The sequence below is a fragment of the Phoca vitulina genome, unplaced genomic scaffold (assembly GCF_004348235.1).
Source record: "Phoca vitulina isolate PV1807 unplaced genomic scaffold, GSC_HSeal_1.0 scaffold13, whole genome shotgun sequence".
NCBI classification, from domain to species: domain Eukaryota; kingdom Metazoa; phylum Chordata; class Mammalia; order Carnivora; family Phocidae; genus Phoca; species Phoca vitulina.
Genome location: NW_022589716.1, coordinates 40,918,014 through 40,944,695, shown reverse-complemented (window position 1 = coordinate 40,944,695; position 26,682 = coordinate 40,918,014). Strand labels below are relative to the sequence as shown.

The window sequence follows — 26,682 nt, the reverse complement described above, 5'->3', positions numbered from 1 at the left end:
TAGGCTATCACTGGCTAGTGTTGCAGAGTGGGTGATAGGAGGCAAGACTAGGGGCAGGGACACAAGTCAGGAGTCTGTCGCAGTGGTCCAGTTGGGCAATGATGATGGTCTGGGCTGAGTGGAGGCAGCATTCCTGATTTCCACCTCTGGGTCTACCCAACAGTAGCCCCACCCTGGACTGTCCCAACCTGTCTAAGACACACCCAGTTCCTCTCCATCTGCCTTCCCGATTGTGCCACAGCACAAAGACCTTGCACTAGAAACTGGACCAAATGGGCGCAACTGTTCAGAGAAGAACTTTCAGAAGGTTATTGGAAGAGATAGTGACTTTCTCTGGGGAGAGGGGGTCTTTGTCATATTTGCTTGCCCAGCATCTATTCCTCCCTTTTTCCTTTCGGGACCTACCTCTCCTCACACCCATTCTCAGTTCACATGAGTAGGTGCAACAGATCCATCCCCCTGTTCAAGAGATGGCCAGGTGGCCCAGGCCTGGTAGTCAGTCCATCCCATCCTCTAAGCCACACTGACTGGTAAGGAGACAGGCATGAAATCTAGGCTGGCTCAATGTGACTCAGTCCCAGGACTGTGACAGAAATTTTGGGGACAAGAATCTCACTTTATAGTGTGGTTACCAATCTGGTAGGATGTTAGCCTGGAGCTGCTGGAAGCCTCATTAAGAGTAGAATAGTCTGAAGGTAGAGTAGTCTGAGGGTAGAGGCTTGGGCAGAGAAAAGCAGAAAGGTGGAGAGATGGATTCCTGATGCTATCCTTTGAGCACCTGGATCCAGCTGTGCCTGAAGCAAGAACCCTGGAAATTTTTACGAGCCAACAAATTCTTTTATACCTAAGACAATTTGAATTTCTGACAATTTCCTAAGGAGGTGGCAAATGCTCTGAGCATTTAAAAAGAAGCTGGGTGGCTTTTCTTTGGATCTTTGCTATGTAAAGAGTGGGAGGAAGCCCATTGATAATACCTAAGAGCTTATTGGAAATGCAGAGTCCTGACCTCGTCCCAGACCTATGAAATCAGAATCTGCATTTTGACAGGATCTCCTAGGTGATTTGTATGCACATCGCAGTTGGAGAAACAAGTCCCTGAAAACAATCCAAACTTCAGTAGAACCAGATGACCTTTAAGATTCTTCCCAATCCTGGGCCCTCTGACCTGTTTGTGTCTTTCCTCTGAGCTGCTGACAAGAGGAGCTGGGGAAGAAGCACCTCGGTGTGGGGGACAGAGGGAGCAGGCAGAAAGGACATCACTGTGGCCGTATTTGACAGGTGAGGTTCACATTTTGGATTTTCATTTCTTCTTTTTGTGCTTTAAATGCTTATGGCTTTGGGATGAAGGGCCAGGAAAGGTGTGGAAAGGAGAGAGGGCAGGAGAAATAGCCAGAGAAAGAAGTGCCCCCAGGACGTGGCTTCCTTAACTGAACCTTTTGTCTGCTCTCCTGAGGGAAAGCCACATTCTTTTTGGTGATGCCCATAACAAAATCCCCAGCTGTCCTTTGCTGGGAGAGCAGACAGTGGAGGAAAGAGTGGCCTTCCGCTACTTCGGTGAGAGATGTGGGGAGGGGTGGGTGGGGGATGGGAAAGGGAGGCTGGCCGTGTCCACTCTGCGTGGCAGGTAGTAGGTGCTCACGAGGGACACAGCAACCAAAAGCAGCGTGTGATCCTGGACCAGATAGAAGTTGCCAGAAAGGGCATTAGTGGAGAAATTGGATATGGACTGTAGGTTAGATGATAGTATTGTAACTGTGAAATTTCTTGAATTTGTTAAGGTCCTGTGGTTATGTAAGGGGATGTCCTTTTTCAGAGGAGACGTGATCATGTTTAAAGACAAACAGGGTCCAAATGTCCACAAGTCACTCTCAAACGGCTTAGCAAAATTATCATCATCTCATTATTATTAGTGTGTGTGTGTGTGTGTGTGTGTGTGTGTATGAGAGGGAGAGAGAAAGAGAGAATTAAAGGAGATTGCATTATATTCTCTACTTGGCTAAGCTAACACCATTGCCCAGAGCCCCCTTGCACGTACAGTTCTGAGTGAGCATTGACCCAAAGTGCATTTGCCTGAGATCTGGAAGGCAGGGCGAAGCAGGAGCCATAACTCCGGGGGCCTCCAGAGTCAGATGCAGTGTGAGACCGGAGTGCTTGCACACAGGCTGCAGGGGGCAGGCTTGTCCTGGCTGTCCCCTGCCCCAGGCCCTACTGACCAACGGCTCCAGGCTGCCCGCCACACATCCAGAGTTGGAAGCTCTCGGCCAGCAGCGGCCTTCCCTAGACGTTTCCCAAGACCGTTACTTTAGTTGCAGCTTCCAGTGCAAAAGGTAAACACAGGACCCCTTGTTCAACAAGTGGGGAAAAAAGTCCAATAAAGGTACTAAAATATAAGGCTTTTCCTTCCTTCCACGGTCTTTCTCTCAGCTGGTCGTGGTGTTTTTAAATTTGCTATGTAATGTCCTTCTAGGTACAGGAAAATTTAAAATCTAAATCTTCAGCATACATTTTATTTTATTTTTTATTTTTTTTTAAAGATTTTATTCATTTATTTGACAGAAAGAGACACAGCGAGAGAGGGAACACAAGCAGGGGGAGTGGGAGAGGGAGAAGCAGGCCCCCCACGGAGCAGGGAGTCCAATGCGGGGCTCGATCCCAGGACCCTGGGATCATGACCTGAGCTGAAGGCAGAGGCTTAATGACTGAGTCACCCAGGCGCCCCCAGCATACATTTTATTGTTCATCTTTATACTATGCAAATGCCACTATAAGAGCATTTAATTCATGTGTGAATTACACAATACGTATTTCAAAACTTACACGTGCACGTGCATTCCGTTCTTTGCAGAACAGGAGAGACCCGCACAAAACTAAGTTGTTTTGATTTCACTTCTTGAGATGTGCACATTGTGCCCATACTCACTACTCCCACTTCCTGATGCTCGGGGAGAGTATGGGGTTCCGTCTTTCCTTTCCCTTCTAGGCCATCATTTTCAGTGTGAGTGGTTGGCTGGAATGCGGAAGTAACTCGAGTAAGAAAGCACTTAACAGGGTTCCTTGGGTGCCCAGTGTCTCTTAGAGCATCACAGCCTGTTTCTGCATTGGAAGCAGGTTCTAAGAGTTGTGGCCTCTCAGAGCCCTGCTTCCCCGTGAAAACACCTCCCTTATGTAGCTCAGAGTCATTTTGTATTCACTCATTCCAGGACTTTTGGGAAACGCAGCTGTATCTTGCTGGATTTTTGAGCCCAAATCTCTCTCTCTCTGTTGGGGACAAAATAGTTTTGTGTGTATGTGTTGTTGTTCCAATGAAAGAGGCTATTGTGCCCCCACCCCAAAGAATTGAGGGTCTGACATCGTATATCATAGAACCTTTATTATTTTTCCTCTAAATTCTTAGAAACGTACATAACGCCCGTGCTCTAGTTATGACACCATTTATAGACATTTAAAATGCATCTTCATTTATAAATATTTTACATTTGGTCCATAGAACAGATAATTTTTCTAAATAATACTGTAATTTTTTTTAAAACAGGCTCTGTATATAGTTTGAATATGTATATATTACATATATTTTTTTATATAGAGATAGATTTACTTGGTGTTCTGAGAATAAATCCTTATTGCAAAAAAAGCATATATGATAATACAATATCTTTTCCCCCAGGGCAAATACTAAAAAAGGTACACATATTCACAGTTCTCACTGGAATTGTACGACACGTAATATTGTGCTATATTAAGTAGGTTTGGATGGAAATCGGTCAGGGGATTTCTTGCCAAACATCTCGATTAGATTTGCATACAAACATTAAGTACACTGCATTTGTCTTAGAAAGACGTGGTCTTAGTTTCACATGGAAGAACAAAGAGAAAGTCAGAAGTCTTCCTGCCCTTATTCTAGAAGAGTTCACACATGATGGGGGGGTGGGACCATGAGACACAGTGAAGGGTTCCTTTCATTCTAAACCCTATAATTTAACAATACATATGCATTTTTGATCATGGATTCACCAGTTGGCATTAGGGATGCCTTAGCAATGAGACTATTTTACAGATGACCTCAGGAAAAGGCTTGAGATTTCCTACACGATATCAAATAAGACCCTATATACCACACGTGAGGATGAACGTATATGTGTGTGCCTTTATATGTGTACACGTACTTTATGTTTCTCTACAAGAATGTGCTTAATATTCTGAGGGTAATACCTTATTGCAAGAACGGGTATGCTGGTCACTGTCGGATGAGAATGACAAGAGATTAAAAAACCCACAGTCACAGTTATTTACCATAATTATTAAGGATTAGTTGTAAAACACAGTTTGTGAGCTAACTAGCTAAGGAGCTACGGGGAACAACATACGATTTGCTACATGGGAAACCATCTTCTTGGCAAATGAGAAACGCTGAGTCACTGGAGCTTGCAAGAAACTGTCTTTGCCTGATCTGCCACCGCCACCACCACCGCCACCGCCACGGAGCCCAATTCCAGAAAGAAACAAATACTACTTCTTGATGAAGCCGTTTAATCTTGGAAGCACTTTGGGGGAGGGGGTGTGCGGGTGGTCTGGATTAACACTAGCTCCTCAGTTAGTGGGCTGGGGAGATTTTAGTGGCAGTCGGCGGGGGGGATTCCCACTGAGGAATATGAACAAAGAAGGCAGCATTTTTGACTGGGGTGGCAGTGAGGACACAGCTGAAGGGGAAGCCGGAAAAAGAACTGCATCCATTTTGACTCAAGGACAGACAAACCTTCACCTTGATTTCCTCTGCACCTGATTTGTGCTCCATAAAACGGGGCAGCCTAAGAGAAACTGGGGCTCCTGATTAGGGAATTTCCCCAGCGGGATCTTAGGCCCCCAGAATGGCAATAAAAAAAAAAAATCAATTGTGCTTGTGGCAGTATTCCAAGGAGGGAGTGAGGGAGCTGGGCTGTCTGGAATGATCGCTATTGGGCCAGGGGCAATCAGCATGGCCTGGCTAGGAGGGGGCAGGGAAGGACGCTCTGCAGATTGATGGAGACGCAGCAGCAGCTTCGGGGAATACTGATGGAGGTCCTTGGGGTTGTTTTGTCAAGCTGCCTCGGGAAAGATAAACAAACAAACAAAAAAAAAATGAAAGTCAGAGCTCCGCGGGCTCCCTGCTACTTAAGAGTGAGCTCTCCCTGGAAATCCCCATTATACAAAATGCCCTTTTCATGTGTTCAGAGCAGCGTTCCGACGGAACCGAACTCCGGCAAAGTCTGAGATAAGAGTCATGGGTTTCGGCAGTAAGAGAACAGTCAGGAATATGACTAAAAGCCACGAGTGTGTGGCCTCACCGCATCACACTCGCTGGCAGGATAAAAATGATCTACCGCACAGTCACAGAGGCTGATTGCTTGATGCTTATGGGGCCCGGATTCAAAAGGTCACCAGCGTGCAAGTGCTGGTATCTTTGCCCAGGGCTGAGCCCACCGGGGGTGTGACTGTCCCCCACCTCCCCTCTCTTTGCATGGTGATGGTGTCTGGACTCGCCACTCGAGGTAGGTTGAGATAGACGGTATCTTCAGACATCAAGTGGTGGTCATGTTCAGCCAGGTTGGGGGGTGAGAGTGTCGGGTCGGCAAGCCGCCAGACACCACTAGATGTAGGCCTCTTTGCTGGCTGAGCCGCTGGCCTGGGGCTGCTCCGGACCGTTCTCTGGGCGAACGATGTCTTCACTGGGCTGGATCATGACCTGGATGCGCTGTTGGGCACCAGGGAGAATTTGGGCTGGGAGGAGGGAGACTGGCCGCTCCATTCCCCCACCTCTTTTCAGGTCTATCCTGCCTGTTCTGCCTTCAAAATGCACCCAGACTCTGGCCTCGTCCCCACATCCTCCATACTCTCTGGCCCCCTCAACGCTCCTCACACATGTCAAACATGCACCTTCCTCAGGGCCTTTGCACTTGCTGTGCCCTCTGTCTGAGACATCCTTCTTTTCAGATAATTACACAGCTCAATCTCACTCAAGACCTCCTTAGGTCTTGGCTCAGTGTTACCTTCTCAGCAAGGCCTCACTCAGCACTCCCTAAAACCTACTCTACTCTATTTTTCTACTCTATTTTTCTCCAAGGTACTCATCCCTATGTAACATGTTTTTATTTTGTTGATTGTTGGTCTTCCTCTACTAGAATATAAGCCCCAGAAGGGTGGGATTTTTGCCTATTTTTCTCACGACTGTGTCTCTATTACTGAGAATACTGTCTGGCACATAGTAGGTGTTCAATACCTATTTCCTGAATGGATGAATTTCCCCCTACCTTCTCTACACATATTCCCTGAAATCCTATCCCTTCAGATCACACACTGTCTTCAGATGTGCCCACTCCTGGGTCTTTGCACAGGCTGTGCTCCCCTCCTCAAGTACACGGCCTTTGCCTCTCCTCCACTCCCAGACCTGACTTGACTGCCTTTTGCAGCTCAGCAGAGGATTGTGGAAAACGAAAGCATTGGGCCTGGAGCTGGAAGAAGGGGCTGCAAGCGTCAGCTCTCCTAATAACTTATGGCAAGGGGTGGGGAAGTGGTTTCTTGCTTGACCTCAGTTTCTGCATTGTGAAAGGAGGAGGCTGGTCCAGGGGCTACACGTGAATCCCCACCATGTCTTCCTTAGGCCACAGACCATAGAGCTCTCTCTTCTGGCTCTGATTGGTCTGGAAGGTCCATCTTAGTAGAAATAAGGTTGAGAACCACTGATCCAAGGTCTCCCAGCTGTGGCCCTCCATATTCTGATTGTCCACTTCTCCCCAGTGAAATCTTCTCAGCGTACACTTAATCCATCAATGTTGCTAGCACCTGGGTACCTCCAGCACTGCCTTGTTTCACTTGAGAATTCGATAATAATTTAACAAAGAGCTGGTGTGGACCTAGAATATGCTAGCGGGCCTCTGCTGAGGGCAGCATGCCTTACACTATATTTCCTTGAGGGCAAGACCACGTTTCATCTTTATCAAGCCCACAAAAGGGGTCTAGAGTAAGCCCATAATACAACGGACCCCACCCTTCACCTGTTTCAAACCCCTGAGGCTCCACATTACCCTCAAGATAAAGTCAAGAGTTCTTGTCCTAATTTTCAAGGCCCTCCATGATCTGGCCTGACTTTCTTACATCCCCAACCTCATCTCTTATCACCCCTTCTGCAACCTTCTCCACTCTACCCTCCAGCCACAATGATCTCCTTTCAGTTCACCAAATGCTGTTCATACCCCTGGGCCTTTGCACATGCTTCCCATCCCCTTCTAGGAACATTCTTTCTGCTTCTACTTTTAACTCTGGCTCATCTTTAGGCTTCTTCTTAGCTATCCCCTCTTTTAAGAAGCCTTCCTTAACTCTCCTCAAGCCAGGCAGGGCTAACCGATCTCCCTGGTTTACCCGAATCATGGCACTTCCAACATTCTGTGGCCATTGGATATTGAGTTGTCTATTTCCTAACTAGACTGTGAGCTCCACAAGGTAGGGGCCGTGCCCAGCACAGTAGAGGAAGGGGACTAGCAATCTGAAGGGTGAAGAAGGGACTTACCTGCTTCAGGGAGCCCTTTAAGGTGAGGAACATGTAGGCCATGTACCCAGGGATGAGGACCATGGAAGACAGAGCCATAAGCCAGCCCACGCCCTGGCCCCACTTGGGGAAGACGTAGTTTCCCATGGTGAGAGGAGTCATCTGCACAGCACTGAAAATGAACACACCCTGGGGAGGGGGGAGGGGGATGGGACACAGTCAGTCCCCCAGATTGGACAACCAAGGCCCCTTCCTAGACCCTGAAGCTGATAGGTCCACTCACCACCTCCCTTGCCATGAGGCTGACCCTCAAAAGGGCCCTTGTGGGGGCCAACTAGCTGGATGATGCTGGCAGGGTGAGCCCGGGTCCCTCAGTGGTCAAATGGGGGCAAGAATGCCTATTTTGCTGAGGTTTTCGAAGATGATGTAATGTGTCTGGTGTCATGTGGGGCACAGAGTAGATGCTCAGCAAATGGGATGGAGTAGTATTATTAGGGAACGGGCGCCTTTGCCTCCAGAAGTTTCTCTCTGGACCTGAGTCACCCCAGGGACTGGCCTGGCCTCATCCTAACAGGGCTGGTCAGGACTTGTCCTTACCGCTACAATGATTGGGGTGAAGAAGGACCAGCAGAGTTTCCACCAGATGCAGGGCCTGGAGCCAACCATCTCTTGGATGTTGTCATAGAATCGGTTAACACCTGTGACATTTGGAGTGAGAGCAGGAGGGATGAATGAGCTGTGGGCACTGGAGGCTCCAAATCTCAATCTGCCACTTTCGGGCAGTATGACCACAGGCAAGTTACCTGGCCTCTAGGAGCTTCAGCCTCTTTGTAACATGGGGCTAACGCTCTGGGGGGTCCTTGTTATCTACGCGTCAATAACCCCCAGCAAGTGGGTTGTGTGAGAAAGCCAGGCACCTCACATGAAAATATCCACCATCAAAGGATTATGCTTATAAAGGATGTCCTCACCTCTCCCAGTTTCCTCCCACCCAGCAGCTAGCCTAGCCATTCCTTCAAAGCTCTACTGGACAGAGCGGGTTCCCCCACTTCTCTAATGCTATAAGCAACCGGTGACAGACTGCAAAGAACACCAAATCTTGCAAAACACCACAGGCGTCATGAAGTTCCCAAGACTGACACTGGGCATCACTCGGATTCTGAGCAAAGCCCCTGACCAGTGAGGAAGCCAGTTGTGGGGGAAGGGGGATGACAAGGAGGGGGTGGCGAAGAAAGTACAGTGAATATCAAGGACTAAGAGGGACGCAGGAAAACAGTTTGAACACACTGTCATGCTGGGATAATCAAAGTGCGGGGAAGGACATTCTTTTGACTATCATGCAGCGGGGTCTGGAACCTCAGGCCACAAAATAAACAAACAAAACCATCATTTCCTCCAGTCTTTGTTGTAAGGGAGTGCATACTTTTCATCATAGCCCCATTTTTGTTAAATATTTCACCTTAGAACTTTGTCTTTTGTAGTTTTGGTGTCACTTTTCTAGATAAAATCTCAAACCTTCTTATCCCAAAATGTATGAAGAAATTTTGGCTCCCGTTTTAAATGGATTTATTTAACCCATCTTAGGGTGTCCCCTAAATACAAGACCCCCTGTGCTAGCTTTATCAGATTTCTGTGAGGACTGAATACAGTTGACCCTTGAACAATGTGGCAGCTAGGGGCTCTGACTCCCCCACCCCCACGCAGTCAAAAATCCACATATAACTTCTGACTCCCCAAAAACTTAACCACCAATAGCCTACTGTTGACTGGAAGCCTTACCAATACCAAACAATTGATTAATACATATTTCGTATGTTCTATGTCTTGCAATAAAGTCAGCTAGAGAAAAGAAATGTTATTAAGAAAATCTTAAGGAAGAGAAAATACATTTACAGTACTGTACTGGATCAAAATGAGTATCAAAAAATACCGTATTGTATTTATACACAGAACAAGTAGGGTGTGCTGTTCCAACCTGGGTCGTTCAAGGGTCAACTGTCAACTAATGTATAGGAAGGGCTTGGTGTTCAAGCTGTATCTGTTGAATGATGATTGAAGAGAGGAAGGAATGAATGGGGGAGGGAAGGAGGAAGGAGGGTTGACACTCACCGTAAAACCAGGAAATGGAGACACATTCGAAGAACACGAGGAAGAGCAGACTCATGCCACTAGCAGAGTAGTAATCAAACAGTTTGAAGACATAGATGCCCCCCTAAAAGAGGAAAAGCTGTGAGAGGGGGTCCACTTCCCACCAGGGCCCAGGGCACTCAGTTCACAGCCAACGTGGGCTCTGCAGCCTGGCGAGGTAGGTGTGAGACAACACTGCAGCGAGGAGGCTTGAGGGAAGATTAAAAGAAGCATCGAGGGCCTAGTAACTAGGAGAGGGTGTGATCATTGACTCCCTGGGAATTGGGAAGATGTCCGGGGAAGAGAAATGCTCCATGTCTGGGAATGTTGGAGGACTGAGAGAGGAGCTGGTCATCAGAGCCATCTCTCCACAAAGTTAAATCAGTTATGTCTTTCCCCTGCTTAAAACCTTCCATGGCTCTCAACATCAAAAAGTTGAGAGAATAAAATAAAATAAAATAAAATAAATAAAAAACAAAATCCAAATGGCTTTGGCCTATAAGTTCCTGCATGAACTGGTTCTGTCCCCCCTACCTATCTGCTCACTCCCTCTGCCCCTCAAACTTACCAAGCTCATGCATACCTCAGGGCCTTTGCACCTGCTATGCTCATTTTCCCCTGGTTGTCTCTTTCTCATCATTTGAGTCTCAGCTCAACTGCCACTTCCTCACAGGGCCCTCTCCTGACTACTGTGTCTGAGGTAGCATCCCTCCTACCCTCACTGGTCATTCCCTGTCCCACTACTGTCTTTTCTTCATGGCACTGAACACTCTCTGAAATGATTTAATTTGTCTGTCAGTCTTGTCCACCAAAGCATAAGCTCTAAGAGAGCAGATATTGTGTCTGTCCTGTTAACTGCTAAATTTCCAGGATCATGACAGGCCCATGGTGAATGTTTTAATAGCCATGGAGGAATAAAAGGACAAATGAACAATATTCTGGGAATGAACTGTATTTGAATCCAGGGGGTAGTTTTGTGGATCATAAAGCAGACCCGCAGACCCACTGAGTTCATGGCTTTCAGGTCATTTATATTTATTGTACAATTCATCAGTTTATGTGTATGCCTTCTGACTAGACCAGGAGGGCCTTGAACGCAGAGAAGACTGCTCATTACTATCAATAGTAAAAGAAAAGTGGGAGTGAGAAGAAGGGGCAGTGTCATTGCCAAAGGCCCAACTCCAGCTCGACTGTCTAATTAATTTGTGTGCGTTTTTAAAAACTCAGTCCCTGTATCCCCTCCTCCCAGAAGCAGTCCCGGGTGCCCCAGGCTGAATTAGGGGCTGTATTCTCCAGCTGTGTCTTATCTTTTCTAGCTCAGTGTCTGTGTCTCCCACCCTCCCACACTGAGGACAGGGTCCCCATCTGCCTCACTGCTGTGTGTGCAGGGCTTGGCACAGAGATGGTGCTCAAGGAACAGACGAAGGGTGGGATGGCACGAGGCTGGGGTGGAAAGGTGTGCCTGGGCACCAGAGGTGTGCCCGGTGCCCGGTGAGCTCACCTGGGTGATGTTGGAGAGGCCGATCAGGTAGGAGACGATGCAGACAGCTGCAATGAAGAGCTCCCTGCGGTTGCGGAGGAGCCTGGGGTACTCATCCACCAGGGCCGTGATAAAGCCCTCCACGGTGCAGAACTTCAAGGGGGACAAAGGTCAGCTACATGCAGCAGACCCCAGCCCCAACCCACCCAGGGCCTGACTCTGGGGCAAGACCAAAGGGCTCTGGCATTGTCGGGACAGCAGAGCCAAGGAAGCCCCAGGATCCAGGCCTGATTCTGCTTCTGCCTCTCTTTGTGACCTCAGGAGTGTCCCTTCCCTCTGGACATCAGTTTCCCCATCTGGAAAATGGGGAAGGTGGCTGAGCTGATCCACCCTGAAGTCTCAGGGTGAAGTGGTGGAACAGTCTAGGGGTCTGAAACTCTTGGCCATCTTCCTGGGGGCCTAAGAAAATGGCCAATGGCCTCCTCTCCCTGCTTGCTCCCAGACCGACAAGGCTGGGTGGGGGCTCCGCCAGGTGCCAGGGAGGGTGTCCTCACCTGGCTGTCAATGCCCAGCATGAGCAGCATCGAGAAGAAGAGGATGGCCCAGAGGGGAGAGATGGGGAGCTGGGTCACCGCCTCCGGGTATGCCAGGAACGCCAATCCAGGGCCTGTGGCGGGAAGGACAAAAAAGGAAAAAAAAGGTACTGAGCACCTACCGCATACCAGCACACCACCCACTCTCTAAGCTTTATTGCATTTCATCTTCGGAGTAAACTTTTGGGTGAGTGTTGTCAGCACCCCCTTTCCTCGATGAGGATACAGAGTGTGCGTAGGTGGGGGAGGCAGTAGGGTTGGGTCCAGGGGCCAGGGTACCAGTGAGATGAAAGGAAGGACTGTGGTGGTTTGGCCCGTGGTGGGGACAGTGCAGGTGCAGAGAGGTGGCCAGATAGAGAGATACTTAGGAGGTGGAATGGGCAGGTCCTGGTATTGGTCGGTTTATGGAGTGAAGGTGAAGGAAGGGTCCAGAATGATGCTGGGGCTGTCCTGGGTACGGGATGGTGGCACCCTTCGCTGCAGTGGGGAGCCCAGGGAAGGGGAAGGTTTAAAGAAGTCAGTTTGGGACATACTGTGTTTGAGTATCTGGGTGGGGCTTAGTCAAGAGATGAGGGGAAACCTTGGAAGGTGAAGGAAAGAAACTGTAACCTCCCTGGGTCTGGCTCAGAAAAGGGGGGTGGTGGCTGAGGAACGCCAGAGAAACGAGCTGGCCCTTGTAGAGAAGATGAGGACATCAGTGGAGAAAGTTCCTTTCCACATGACCAGCACAGTTCTCCATGATGGGGAAGGGACAAGTCCCATTGCCTCCCCAAGCCCCAGGGCCTCTGCTGTGCACATAGTGGGTCCCTCATGTTCACATAGTGGGTTCCTCATGTTCGCTGCTTTCCCCACTGAGCGGGGAGGCAGGGGTTGCCTGGGGCTCTCCTCGGACCCTGCAGCATTGATGACTGTGTGGTGAGCAGAGTGGGCACAGCCTGCCTGGTGAGAACACGTTTGGGACAAAAGCAAAGATTTAGGCACTTTGTGTCATGGTGGTGAGCATGTCTGAGTTGGAACAAGGTTTATATCCCAGGGGACAAGAGTCGGTCTTCTCCCTGCAAAAGGCAGGATTGTGCTGGAAGTGCCAGTATGGTCAGGTGATTAAGAGCCCAAGCTCTTTGATCAGCCAGGTCTGTGCTCAACTCCAGTTCCATCACCTCTCTAGCTTGGTGAACATGGTCCATGAACCTCAGTTTCCTCACCTAGTAAATGCAGTAAGAAAGCATGGACTCCGTAGTGTTGGAAAGTTTCACGTAAAATGCTCCCTGCTCTGCCTGGCACCTCGTGATGCTCAGTGCCAGGGAGCCGACACACCACACTCATCCCTGAGAAAGTCTCAGGGCCTTTCTACCGGCTCTTCCCTCCGCCTGCACGTTAATCCTCTGGCTCCTGCTGGTGATGGCGGTAACGACCACAGATGCCTGCCTGCCACAGAGGCCCCCTCCCACCCCAGGAGCCCTGGCCCTCCCATGTGTGGCGCTGACCTGAGGCCGCCACATCAGCAATGGACCTCTTGGTGACATGGGCCATGAAGCCCACGATGGAGAAAATGACAAATCCCGCGAACATGCTGGTGCAGGAATTGATACAGCAGACAATGATGGAGTCCCTGCAGAGAAGAAAGGGTGGACTCAGCGAGAATGAGGCTGGCAAGGAGGTGAGCTAGGAGCAGTGGTTAGCGAGGGGCAAGGGGCGGGGCCAGAAGAGGGTACCTGGGAGCAGGGCTGCAGGGCAGGTGCCCCCACCCCAACCCAGGGAGGGGGGAACCGGAAGGAGCGGCCCGGAACTGACTTACTTGGAACGGAGCTGAAAGTGGAGAAAGGCCACGGGGCGGGGCGTGATCTATAAGGGGAGTGGCCGCATGTGGGCGTGGCGTTAGCGGGGCGTGGCCGGGAAGGAAGGGGCTCCTGGGCTCTCTCACCTGTAGACATTGTTGTGGAAAGAGTTATAGCTCCCAAGGGCGATCAGGGATCCCAGGCCCAGTCCGTAGGAGAAGAAGATCTGGGTTGCCGCATCCAGCCACACCTATAGGTAGAATGAAGAAAAAATAGTCAAAATTATAATCATAGCCACAGTGCCCCATGGCCCTTTACATGTGGTAATCAGCTGTACCTGGCAACCATATCAGTTTACATATGAGGTTAGAGAGGTACAGTGACTTATCCTAAAGCTGGTAAATGGTGGCTCAGGTCTCAGGTGTGCTCTTAACTCAGCCGGTGGAGGCGGGGAACCCGGGAAGGCCACTCACCTCAGAGTCAGACAGCTTGCGGAAGTTGGGTGTGATGTAGAAGAGGATGCCCTCCTTGGCCCCAGGCAGCGTAACTCCACGGAAGAACAGGATGATCAGCATGATGTACGGATAAGTGGCGGAGAAGTAAACCACCTGGGAGGAAAGTTGGCACCAATGCCCCCTTCAGCGCGCCCATTCTTTCCCTCCCCCCACTTCACTTACATCAGTGTCTGTTGTGGCCCTGGGCTTACTTCCAGTTCATCTTCCTCCAGGAAGCTTTCCCTGGATTCCTAACCAGCTGTATTTGTCCACTTTTCTGAAGCCTCTCCTTGGAGTCTCAACCAACCAGCTCAGCACCTGGTTTTCCCTTTCCCTTACCCCTCCTTTATTTTTTGACTTTTGTCTAAATTATTCAAGTAAAACAAGGTGTCAGGAAAATTTTAAAGTTACACACACACACACACACACACACACACACACTTAAAGTTCCCTTCAACCACCCCTAGAATTTAAGTTAGGTGAAAGGGAGGGCTTGTCTTGTTCACTTCTGTTTTCCCAGCACCTAGAACAATCCACGGTTTATAGGAGACCCTGGATAAATGCCTAATACATAAATGCATGGATGTTAACACATTAATGTTCTTCTTTGGAGACTGTGCAATGCATGTATGATCACATTTTCTTACCAAATGATGCTCCAATTATGTGCTTGCTTTTTCGTTTAACATGTCTAAAATTAAAAAAAGCAGTGCATACGTTGTTTACTAACCATTGTTTTATTGTCTCATAACAATGTGATTTTTAATTATGCAAAATAGTCCCTCAGGAGGTTCTACCATCCTCTTTAAAGTCTCCCCTACTGTTATCCACTCATGTGAATCTCACTAATAATACATTGGAAACCCCTGTGTATAAAACTTTGTCTACAAAATTATTATACCATTCTTGGGAAATTTTTCTAGAAGTAGAATTACTGACTAAAAAGGGATCAACTTCTCAATGGCTTGTGATCCATATTGCCCAATTACCTTCCAGAAACGGGACTTTGTCCAGCATTTCAGAGCACACCTTCCCCACAAATGTGCCAGTACTGAGTATAATCATTAAAAACATTTTTCTTTTTGCCAAATTGATAATCAAAAGACCGATTTCATTGTCTGAAATGACATTTCTTTGCCCGCTATTGTGAAAGAGCAGTTTTCAAGCTCAATAATCCTTGTTATCTCACAGTCTGACGTGACCCTATTTTCTGGACTGCATGAACTGTTCTCTGGGTTAGTTTCATTTCCCTGAATGGATCTTAGATTCTTCAGGGTTAGGAAAGGTAGCCATGATCCACCAGAAAACCCACTGTACTTGGAAATAGGAAAAGGGAATTTGAAGTCATCTGTGGCATCTATAAGCTGTGCGATGTTGGGTCAATTTCTTATCCTCCCTGAGCCTTGATTTTTCTGGTCTGGAAAATAGGTACAATCAACCTGCCGACTCAGAAAGGTCAGTTGTATGTATGTATACAACATGCTTAATATATATCGCCTAGGTCTTGAACTTGAATCTGTCTTCCACATTTAGCATGGAGCCAGGTATACAGTAGGTGCTCAGTAAATGTTTACTGATGGCTTGGATGACTCACTCAAAAGACAATTGATACCATGTACTGTCTACCTACTAGATGCTAGGCATATGCTACATACTCTGCATAGTTTATTCTCCTTAGTCTTTATGACAACCCTGTAAGGTACTATTATTGTACCCATTTAACAGATGAGGAGATAGAGACACAGAGAGGTGAAATGACTTGCCCAAGCACACATAGCTAGGTATCGGGAGATTGAGATTCAAGCTCAGCTCTATCTCTTCCAGAGCCCTTAGGCCCTACATTCTTCTGCTTCTTAAAGTTGGGCTGGGAGACACCTGTGCCCTCCTCCTGTCTGCTTAACCTAGGGATGCATCAGAGAGGTTTTGACACTGGCTTTGGATCTGAGAACTGGTAGGTCCAAAGGTCCCACCAGACTGGTATTGGGCAGTTTTTCATCAGCCATACTCATGCCCAAGTATGGAATTTGTGAACGTTCTGTTTTGCTCATGTCAGCTTGGGTAGTCCTGACCTCCTTGCTCCAGCATGATTCAGTTCAAATCCCTTTTCTCCCTTACTTGCTGTCAGAACTCAGACAGCTTTCCTCTAAGTTACCTTCAGGCCAGGGTCCAGTGAGAGCCTGGGCTATCTTCTGTCCCTGGACCCCTGGGGCAGGGCTTTAAGGGGAAAAGGGTGGGAGTGAGGCCAGTCCCCTTCCCCCTAACTTGATTGGCAAGCTCCCCAGATGTCCTCAGGCTGGGCCCCCCCAGCTTGACCTGGCTCTGCCCTTGCTGATAATAAAAACAAAAACAAGTACAATTCCTCTTGGTACCTGCCGAGGGCTTTACAAAATCACCATCCCATTTGATTCTCCTGACAAACCAACAGATAAGCCCCATTTTTCAGAGGAGGAAACTGAGTTTCAGAGAGGTGAAGTGATCTGCTTGATGTCACCTAGCCAAGTCAACAGCCGAGCTGGGATCCAAACTCAGGACTATTTCAGTCCAAAGGCTGAATATTTAACCATTCATTGATCCATCTCTGTTTCTCTTCCAAGGCTGGGATGTGGAATATTCATCTCTGGATCACCCTAGAACAAGGCTTGGTACAGTGGAAATGCTCAGGGACAGTTTGCTCAATGGTCCTTGAACAAAGTTTACCATCTGTTTTGTGATAGCTCTGTGTAACTGACTTACATTATCATATTCCATCCTCACACTGCCCAGAAGGTAGGTAGCGTTATTATTCCCATTTTATAGGAAAGAAAACCAAGGCAGGGAGAGATGCAGGGACCTGCTGTTCTCCAGGTTCGGTGGGGTTCCTGGAAGTGCAGACTCCTTGTGCAGGGCGGAAATCCCCTTGTAGACCCATCCCCTTCTGGTCCTCACTGTGCACATGCCTTACCTTTCCAGTCCAGCCAACACCCTTCCAGATACAGAAATACACAAGGATCCAGGCGATGGCCAGGGTGATGGCCAGAGGCCAGCGGATCTGTCCTGGCTTATCCAGCCCATCTGTCATCTGATGCATGTTCCGCCTGGTGGAACAGTGGAGGGAGCAGAAAGTCACATGGGGCTGGTGGGAGCTGGAGTGGCCTGGGGGTGCCCAGGGAATGATACCCCCGCCGTGACTGTGCTGACGTCTGTGATCACTGAGACACAGGAGCTGGCAGGAGACTGTGGGGTCCATTATACTAACCGGCAGAAAGTGCTGTTTGCTCGAGGGACCTGCCAGTGCCTTATTTTGGCCACGATTATTGCTCACCTATTGGGCTGCAGTACCTCCTAGCAGGACCCTCACCTTCACTTTTGCTCTATCTCTACTCCAGCCCCAGGGACCCTTCTAAATTATATGTCTGATCGTGTCACCCTCTTGCTTAAAACCCTGCAGTGAATAGCTCCCTACTGTCCTTGGAATGAAGCCCAACCACCCCAGGCCCACCTTGCAAGGCCCTCTGAGCTGGCCCTGCTTCTCTCTCCAGTCTCAGCTCATCCCCTCACCTGTGCCTGGCTTGCTCTCACCTGCCTCCAAGCCTTCATGCATTCTCTTCCTCCTGCTGACACCTGTCTCTCCCACGTGGTTTTCACCTTAGATGTCACTCTTCCCCTGGGCTCGTCCAGGTACCAACTTGGGGCCCCTAGAGCACCCCGTGCATCCCCTCCTCTTAGCACTGGTCATCTGGCATTGCCACTCTGCCTGTTTGCTTATGTTTGCCATGTCTCTAACCAGACTGCACATAGTAGGTGCTCAAGAGATGTTTATTGACTAAATGGTTCAAGGCAGTCCTAAAGGTGTGTGAGAGAATTCTATGTGGCAGATGCTGGAAAGAAGCAGCAGCCGGAGAAGAATCTGATTTTTATTTGTAAGGAGACTGCCTAGCCAAGGACATTTCTTCACAAAGAGACTCGCAGCACGTGTTCTGACGCCTCCTGAGCACAGTTCCTCCTGGCAGCTTATGCAAGGTGCAGTGGAACCTTCCAGGGTGCTCCCAGACCCTTTTAAGCTGCCCAGCACAGATGCCTCCTTCATGCCAGAGAGACTTGGATCCTAAGACCTCTTTTTGTAAAATCAATACCCCAACACACATCTATGATGTGCTCTTCTGAAGATACAATCAGCACAGCCTTCGCTATGAACCGTGTGTGTGTGTGTGTGTGTGTGTGTGTGTACGTGTGTGCGCACCCTTATTCCAAACAACTCTGGGTTTCTAAGTAGACTGGACTGGTTTTCCGGATGAACTGGGATTTTGTTGGCCTGTCCTGGCGATCCTTCTTGGCCTGTGCCGGTTACCCCGCTCCAGAGGCGCACCGTCTGCCCCTGTCCACCCTGCTCCATGCCCCAGGAGGCTGGCGGCTGGCGCTACCTCCCTGGCTCCCTGGCCCTCTGGCTTCTAACTAGGTTTGACCAATGGCAGGAGCCACTGGGCAGGAGGAGTGAGAAGGCAGGAATTCATTCTCTCCAGCTTGTGCCTAGTGGCCCTTTCCATGGCCCAGCTCTCTACGGGGGAGGAGAGGGCTTCACTCTCTCGTTTCTCCTCAGCCCTGCGCACCTCCCCAGCTCCCATCATCCTTTTGAGGGTGCCTCTGTCTCCTGCTGGCCCTGGCTGACAGGCACCCCCCACCACTGACGGCCCCGCACTTACTCCCAGAACTCGACCACGGCGCTGGTCATGTTGGTGGTGTTGACGATGCTGTAGTTGGAGAAGCAGCGGTCCGTGTTCCAGGGGTTGTCACACTGTTTCCACGGCAGCGTCTGCAAAGGCACAGACAAGCCCTGTTGAGCCCCCAGGGGACGGCAACAGTGGTCCCAGTGCACTTTGTCCATCCTCACGGTCCCCTGCGCCTCTTCCAAGCCATCCATGATCTCACCGCCCCTTCCCAACAGCTCCCAGATGCAGGTCATGTTGAGATGCCCGCTGTGGAGATCAGAGAGGGGCAGCCACTTGCTCGAGATCACACAGCTCCTAAGTGTCAGAACTGAACCTTGATCATTTCACTCTGAAAACCAGCTTCCCAAGCTGTGCCATAAGGTCCCGTGTGTTCGTCCCGGGGCCACTTCCCAGCTCTGTGACCTCGGGTAAGAGATCTCGCCTGTTTGACCCTCTGCACACTGATGTTAACAGTGACCACTGAACAGTACCTGTTCTTTGCGAGGTACAGTGCTAAGTAAGCCCTTTACACATATTTACTCCTTAATCCTCACAACAACTCTATGAGGCACATTTCATTTTTACTTTCATTTTATTAATAAGGGCACGGTGGCTCAGAGAGGTTAAGCCTCTTTCCCAAAGTTGCACAGCTGGTATATACTGGGGTCAAGATTTGAACCCAGGCAGTCCGAGTCCATATATAATGAGCTAACAACAGCCCCCTTAAGAGGGCGTGTCAGGAGGATTCGATATCAGCCTACATGAAGCACCTGGCTCAGTGGCAGGCCCGGAGCAGGTGCTTGGTTCATGGTGCTATGACTTGTGGGGAGACAGGGGCTTCCAAAGACACACCATGTCCCTGATCCCCCCCCAACCCCCACCAACCCAAGGAACAGCCCTATCAGCAGAATGGTAGTCCAGCAGAAGGACGGTGAGCTCTGGGTCTGGCTCCTTCTGGAGGGGGTCAAAGGAGCCACTCACTGTGGTGAAGGAATTGTACAGGTAGTAGATGGCCCAGGAGATGATAACGATGTAGTAGATGTTCAGCCAGAATGAGAGCACAGCAGCGGCAAGGCCCACACCTGGGAGCAGACACGGCATCATGATATTGGTCTAAGAGAGCAGTAATAGTAACTATCCCAGGGAGCGTCATTCTTATCATTTTCCATGATGTCCACCAGCTCACTGGACCTTGGAGACAGGTGTTATTGAGGCACTGAGGCTAAGAGAGAGGGAGGAACTTATCTAAGGTCACACACATCTGGCAAGGGAGGACTTGGGTCTGGGGCCCAGCACTGGCTGGTTGCAAGTGGGGCGGGGGTCTTGGCTTGCCAGGCAAGAATAATTCTCCATGTATCCATCTGAGGGTCTGTCAGGCACTGAGCAAGGAAGCAAAGAAAGTCGTACCCAGCCCTGGCTGGGGAAATGAACTCACAGGACAGGGCAGGCTGATGTGTGTACGGGGTCTCTGGATTGGGGCCTCCTGCCCACCTCTGCTGCCCTAGATCCTAGCCAGGGCTGCCATCTGCCACCTGGCCCCTCCGAGGGCTCCACTCTGCTCAGAAGTGAACCAAGCATGTCCCTTTCTCCAGTGGGGCTGAGAGTGTCAGGAAGGCCCTGGTTTCACCATAGTTCTGTGGGCAGGAGCACTGCCACTCTGCAGACTTACCCTTGAACATGGGGGCCAGCTTCCACACCCCCAGGCCCCCAATGGACGTGTACTGGCCCAGGGAGCACTCCAGCAGGAAGAGTGGGACCCCCGCAAAGATGAGTGTCAGGAAGTAGGGGATCAGGAAGGCCCCTGTGGGGTTGAGAAGAGAGATGCTCATGGTCCCAAGGCTTTGGAGAAGCCCCATTCAGAGGGAGCATCATGGCAGGGCGTTCTGGGGGTCCCAGCCATAATTTCCCTACACTCTGCCTTCAAAGTAGCACCCACAGCCAAAATGAGGTCCAAGGATGTCCTTTGCTCAAACTACATCCCTTGTTCTTTGCAAAATGATGAGGTGAAATTTTGGTATCGTTAACAAAGGACAACTGTCCTTTGGGAATCTTTTGGTAAAGGGACAAAAACAGGAAACAGGGCCGGGTCTTTAGGGGGCCCCTTCCCCTAAGGTAGCCCCAGAAAATGCCCAAGTGTGACATACTTCAAGGGGTCCAGACCCAGCTGGGAGGTGGGCTGGCCAGCACCTACCACCACCATTTTTGCCGCAAAGATAGGGGAATCTCCAGACGTTGCCCAGGCCAATGGCGTAGCCCACACAGGACATGAGGAAGTCAAAGCGGCCCTTCCATGTGTCCCGGTCTGGAAGGTCCGCCGCTTTCTTCTGCACCTTGACCACCAGAGTTTTGGGCTTGTCATTGGCCACAGGGGCCTCGCTGACCTCCGTGGAGATCTGCCCATCAGCCACCTTGCTGCCATTGGTCGCCATGTCTCGGAGTTTGGACACAGAGGTCCTGGCAGATGGACGTGTGATGTCGGCCCCGGTCCACGCAGACAGCAGGTTTGCGGCTCAAGGTCACCCTAGGAGAACAGAGGGGTGGGGTGACAGGCACAGAAGGGTGGCCAAATCCTGGAGTTGCCCCAAAATAACAAAAATAAAAGGACCCACAAACAAACTAGGGGCCAGAGAAGGCTCTCTCATCAGCTGTCTTTCTCCTGGAGGAAAGACGGTGCCTTCTGTTTCCAGACTTGTGTGTGGCGGATGTGGTGGGTTGACAGCTCCTGAACTAGCTTCAAACCTGCAAATCTGTGTCATGTGCCCTCTCTTAAGTGTCTTGCTCAGAGAAGAAAACTGAGGAGACCAAATTTCCAGGCAGCAATATTAAGTGTTCCTCATCTTTGCCTCTTGGAGTGCAATTAGATTTTTCATACCCTGAGGCCAAAGTAACCATGGCCACTGTAAGCCATGGAGGGGCTTATCATGGGGCCAACAGGGCGGTGACCCGGCTACAGGTGGTGGGTGAAAGTGGTAGATGAGCACAGACTCTAATTAATGATCGAAGTCCTCTTTCACATTTGAGGTGTGACTTTGAGAAAACTTCTTAACCTCTCTGGGCCCTGCTCTCCCTATCTTTTTTTTTTTAAGATTTTATTTATTTATTTGAGAGAGAGAGAGCACGAGAGGAGGGAGGGTCAGAGGGAGAAGCAGACTCCCTGCTGAGCAGGGAGCCGCATGCAGGGCTTGATCCCAGGACTCCGGGATCATGACCTGAGCCGAAGGCAGACGCTTAACTCTCCCTATCTTTTTTTTTTTTTTAAGGATTTTATTTATTTATTTGACAGAGAGACACAGCGAGAAAGGGAACACAAGCAGGGGGAGTGGGAGAGGGAGAAGCAGGCTTCCCGCTGAGCAGGGAGCCCGATGTGGGGCTCGATCCCAGGACCCTGGGATCATGACCTGAGCCGAAGGCAGACGCTTAACAACGGAGCCACCCAGACGCCCCTAACTCTCCCTATCTTTTAAACTGAGTATGATAATAGTACATCAGGTTGTTGTTCTTCACTTATTCAGCAAGGATTCTGTGCCTGGCAAATGGTGGGGACTTGTTACTATTTTGTCAGCAGTCCCCAAGCCTGGCGTGCTTCCAAGTTGTTTGCAAAGCTCTATAACGATAGAGTCCCAGGTCCCACCCAGGTGTCCCACATCAGAATCTCAATGAGATGAGTCCTGAATCTATGCATTTAACAAATTCTGCAAAAGGAGACCCTTATGCTGGGAGCCAGTCCCAGCCCTCAGCTGAAGAAAGACCACTGGTTCACATGACCTCTCTGACCCAAGATATTTCACCTACACTTTGTACTCTGCTTGCCTCTTTAGTTCCAGAGGCAGCATGGAGTAGAGAACGGTGTACGACATCAGACTCAGCCCAGCCCTGGGTTCAAATCTCCAGTCTGCCTTTTACAAGCTGAGTGACCCTAAGTCCTACTCTTGATTGTTCTCGCCTCAGTTTCTCCATTTATAAAATGGCAGTAATCTTATCTGGCTTGTAGAACTGTGGCAAAAATAAGCTTTCATGGCTGTACGGGTATTCTTCACCTGACTGGTTTAGAAAGAGAATTCCACACATGGTTGTGATCATTTTGGTTGTGGATGTTACCTGATGATTTTCAGCTCCAGAGCAGCTCCCTCTGCCACCCCTGGGTGCAAGCCTGCAAAGCAGAGATGAGGAGGGACCTCAGTGAGCTGGCAGGTGGTGGCTAATGGGCAGCCCTGGGCAGAGAGCAGCAGGGGAGCAGGAAGCCCATGGGAGCCCCCAAGCCGGGTGACCACATGAGTCCACGCCATGTGGTTCTAAGAACATGCTGGAAGGGGCCCGCTGCCCTCTCGGTTCAGCTGTATGGGCAGGCATGAGGGCAATGCAAGGACAGCATTCCATCATTTTATCAGAAGGAAAAAAGAAATCAACAGAGGGGCAAAAGCCCCTCAGGGCCCAACTGGGAGCCGACAAAGGCAGCTGAGATTTTTCTCCATCCCCTAACCAAACGTGCAGAAATGTTTTAAAAGGCCATGTAAGCAGACTTCAAAATAATTTATTTAGTATGATCCTATTTTTGCCCACCCCCCCAATCTATTCATTAAAAAAAAAAAAAACCTCCAAAACCCTAAGGATATATCTTAAGGCATTCACAGTGATTAGTTTATATGTGACTTTTGTTTCCTTTTTTGCACTTTTCTGGATTTTTATAATTTCTAAATTTCTGCAAAAAATTTAAATTAATCAAATAACACAGAATAAACTTATGGAACCCTCAGAGCAAACAGGACTGCGTGAAACAATGGTCTGGGGACTCTGAGATGTAGGAGCGGAGCCAAAGTAGTGTGTGGCCCCAAATGGCCTCCTCCTTCAGCTCGGCCGCACTGGGGGAACCCTGATTGCTGTGCACTCGCCTTCCAGCCCCTCACATGCAGTCCTCATCACCAAACACCACTGTCTCTGCCTAGAGTTCACAGAAAACCAGACTACCTTCGGACAATCCAAACCTTACTGCCAACCCTGTTTCTTATTCTTCAAGATGACCCATCTGGTTCCTGACTTGGGTCTGGCACCATCAGAAGGAACTCCAGATAGGGTAGGAAGGTAGGGTGACCTCCCATCATCAGGGATGATAGCCCATCTTGTGGTCTACCAGGAAGTCTTGGGATATGCAGGGGAGAGAGCTGCCTTAGGAAAGGGTGTGTGGGGGTGGGGGTGGTTAGCCATTAACTGTCAAATCAATGATGACCTTAACTGTCCCCATGACCTACCCTTGTGGGCTCCAGCCACCATGTTTGTTCAAAAGGATCCAATCACCTTGGACCAGGGCTGATCACCTGACTCTGGCTAGTCAATCAAAGCTCCTTCCCTGGGAATTTGGCATGAGGCTGAGAAAGAAGGCCAGCCTGTCCGGGGAATTGGGAACTCTTAGGCAGCTCTCTTCTGCCCACCTGTACTCAGAGGAGCAGGGAGAGTTGGTCTGCTGAGGAGGAAAGAAATTAGAGGTCAAAAGATGGACAGTCTTGAAAGCATTTGTCTTTGCCATTCCAGGCTTTCTTAAGACTGGCTACATTCCAATGCTCAGAATTTACAAAGATAGCATCCCCACTGTGGTAAAATAAAATTCCCTGTTTTTGCTCACGTTGGTGCAGGGGATGTCTGCTGAAGTCTTGAATCTCTGTTCTCTTACCACTTGACTAAGTTCTCAGGAAGGCTTGTAGCCCTATGGGAACAATTTCTGGCCTCCGCTCTGGATATACTTGTTGCTTATCCATGGAGACTCAAACCAAACTCCAAAATCTACTATGCACTGGACCTCAGATTGCCCCACACCACGCAGGGAGAGACAGACGGACAGACAGACAGGTGCAGCTCCGGCTCACTCCCAGCAAGGAGGCGAGATGGTAGGGCGTGTTTAAGGGGGTGAAACATGGTGTGTGTGTCCTTTGAAGAAACCATTCAACATCAACACAGAGGAGAGGTGGAAGGTCGGGAGGAAGGAGAGTTCCGCCCCCTCCCTGAGCACATTTAGCATCCCCCTCGTGCAGAGGCCAGAGAGATCAGAGACCACGGCTGCTTGAAGAGCTCAGCATGAGGAAGGCACACGCGCTATCTTCGGAATATGGGAAAGATCCGGGCAGGTGCCTGTAACCGCCCTCTGAAGAGCCACATAAGCAGATGGAGCTTTCCTTTCAGAAGACGAAAATGTGAAGATCACAGTGTAAGGCCGCCAGCTCATACAACTGGTGCTTCCTTGGGGATTCCTATGGAGAAGCCCCCTGGGCTGCAAGGCAGTGAGAAGGTGCTACATCAGAGACCTTGGCTCCCCTTGAGATTTACTAGCGCTGGGCATGTTCCTCCCCCTTTTGATCTTCATCTGTAAAATGGGGAAATAATAATAATCTTTCATTCATACGGTTGCGGTGAAGGATAAATGAGATCACGCATGTAAAGCATTGTGCAAGAACACCTGGCTCAGAGCGAGGGCTCAGGTCATCTCGGCCGTTCTCCTCATCCTGATGTTGCCAGCTGTGTACGGATCGTGGTTCCTAACCTGCGAGGCACAGCGGTGTTGACACTATTACGACTAACAGCAGCTAACGTTTATCGCGGGCTTATTAGCCAGGCCCTCCAGAGACTTGCAGCATTTTCAGAAGACGGATGGAAATTGTCCTTTTAGCCTCCATGGGGGAAAACTAGCTAATAAAAATTTCAAATCTCCCCACTTTGGGCTCTCTGTATACCAACTGAAGAGTGGTCTAGCCCATCCCCTTGGGCCAGGCAGAAGCTGGGAGTGGTACATTTGTGTGTTTGTCAGTAAAATAAAGGATTATTCCATAATAAGTCAAGTCTGGCAGGAACAAAAGTCAAAGCCTCTAGTAGATGGGACAAAAACGATCAAGGGATCCCCGTTAGTTAAAAGGCCTGAGACCCGGAGCTTACAGACAACACTTCCAGAAGCGGCCTCGCTCAAACACCCGAGGAGTAGCTGCTGACGAATTTTCATTCCCGACACCAGCTGGTTAACCTGTTGCTTCCCTCTCTCACGAAAAACAGCACATGGAAAGCATAGGCACGTGCAAGTGCCCAGCAAAGGAATCTGGCTATCTTTCTAGAAAATGAATGATTTTGGAAGCAGGAGCCCCTGCTAGCCTTTCCTGGAGGCAGGATGCGCTCTGCCGGGCAGGGGCTGCCCCAGGTTGGAGCATGGCTCTGCGGACCCACAGCAGAAGGACCTTCCATCTCTCCACCCCCTCGACAGCGCGGCCCTCCTCTACCTGCTGGCCGAGTGGGTCAAAGGAATGCCTCTCACCGCTTCATGATTTGGGGCATTTTTCCAAGGCCTTCTTCCAGAATCTTCTGGTTCTTCCTCGTCAGGTGACAATATTCGGCAGACCAAGGATCTGGCTGCATGTTCCTCCGAGTCCTTAATGTTTCCCCATATTAACTGAATTCCACCGAAGCAACGTTCAAAAGGGCACAGTTCATGTGAGACCACAGTGACACATCCTCTGTATTCACTCACCTACTCATTCACTCCTTCCTTCATTCATCAAGTATCTGCTCATTGTGTGCTGAAATGCGGATGGAACAATCATTTCAAGCCCTTTGTATTCTGAACCAGAGTCTGAATCAGGGAAACTAACAGGAGCCAGCAGAAAGATTACATTTTGTAAATATTTACCGAGGGCCTAATGTGTTCATGGAGCTGGGCTGGACATGTGGGTCGCAAGGATTAATAAGACAAGGTCCATGACCTTGACAAGGTCACAGCCTAGAAGGAGAAATATCTCGGCCTGTAGCCAATCATAGTACCCTGTGATATGTGCAGCAAGAGTGTATGAACAAGACACTGCAGGGCTTAAAGGAATGATTGAATTCAACCAGAGAAGGCATCCCAAGGGTGCCTGGATGGCTCAGTTGGCTAAGCCTCCAACTCTTGGTTTTGGCTCAGGTCATGATCTCAGGGTCATTGAATCGAGCCCTGCATCAGGCTCCGTGCTGAGTGTGGAGACTGCTTGGGATTCTCTCTC

General features: G+C 49.6%; 1 protein-coding gene across 2 annotated transcripts in view; it reads right to left on the bottom strand.

The window, feature by feature from the left end:
* Positions 1 to 3,350: 3,350 nt before the first annotated feature.
* SLC6A1 (solute carrier family 6 member 1) overlaps positions 3,351 to 26,682 on the bottom strand; it is a 41,486-nt gene continuing 18,154 nt past the window's right edge. The window contains exons 2-16 of one of the 2 annotated variants that reach the window (XM_032411934.1): positions 22,772 to 22,823; positions 20,865 to 21,194; positions 20,343 to 20,474; positions 19,655 to 19,755; positions 18,668 to 18,777; positions 16,930 to 17,062; positions 13,968 to 14,102; positions 13,641 to 13,744; positions 13,204 to 13,328; positions 11,681 to 11,793; positions 11,148 to 11,279; positions 9,629 to 9,731; positions 8,117 to 8,217; positions 7,541 to 7,708; positions 3,351 to 5,728 (exon numbers count right to left, since the gene is read on the bottom strand). In XM_032411934.1, the coding sequence (XP_032267825.1) occupies positions 5,624 to 5,728; positions 7,541 to 7,708; positions 8,117 to 8,217; positions 9,629 to 9,731; positions 11,148 to 11,279; positions 11,681 to 11,793; positions 13,204 to 13,328; positions 13,641 to 13,744; positions 13,968 to 14,102; positions 16,930 to 17,062; positions 18,668 to 18,777; positions 19,655 to 19,755; positions 20,343 to 20,474; positions 20,865 to 21,102 (1,800 nt within the window). In that variant the 5' untranslated portion in view covers positions 21,103 to 21,194; positions 22,772 to 22,823 and the 3' untranslated portion in view covers positions 3,351 to 5,623. The remainder of the gene's footprint in view (positions 5,729 to 7,540; positions 7,709 to 8,116; positions 8,218 to 9,628; positions 9,732 to 11,147; positions 11,280 to 11,680; positions 11,794 to 13,203; positions 13,329 to 13,640; positions 13,745 to 13,967; positions 14,103 to 16,929; positions 17,063 to 18,667; positions 18,778 to 19,654; positions 19,756 to 20,342; positions 20,475 to 20,864; positions 21,195 to 22,771; positions 22,824 to 26,682) is intronic. The other variant, XM_032411935.1, reaches the window with a different exon arrangement.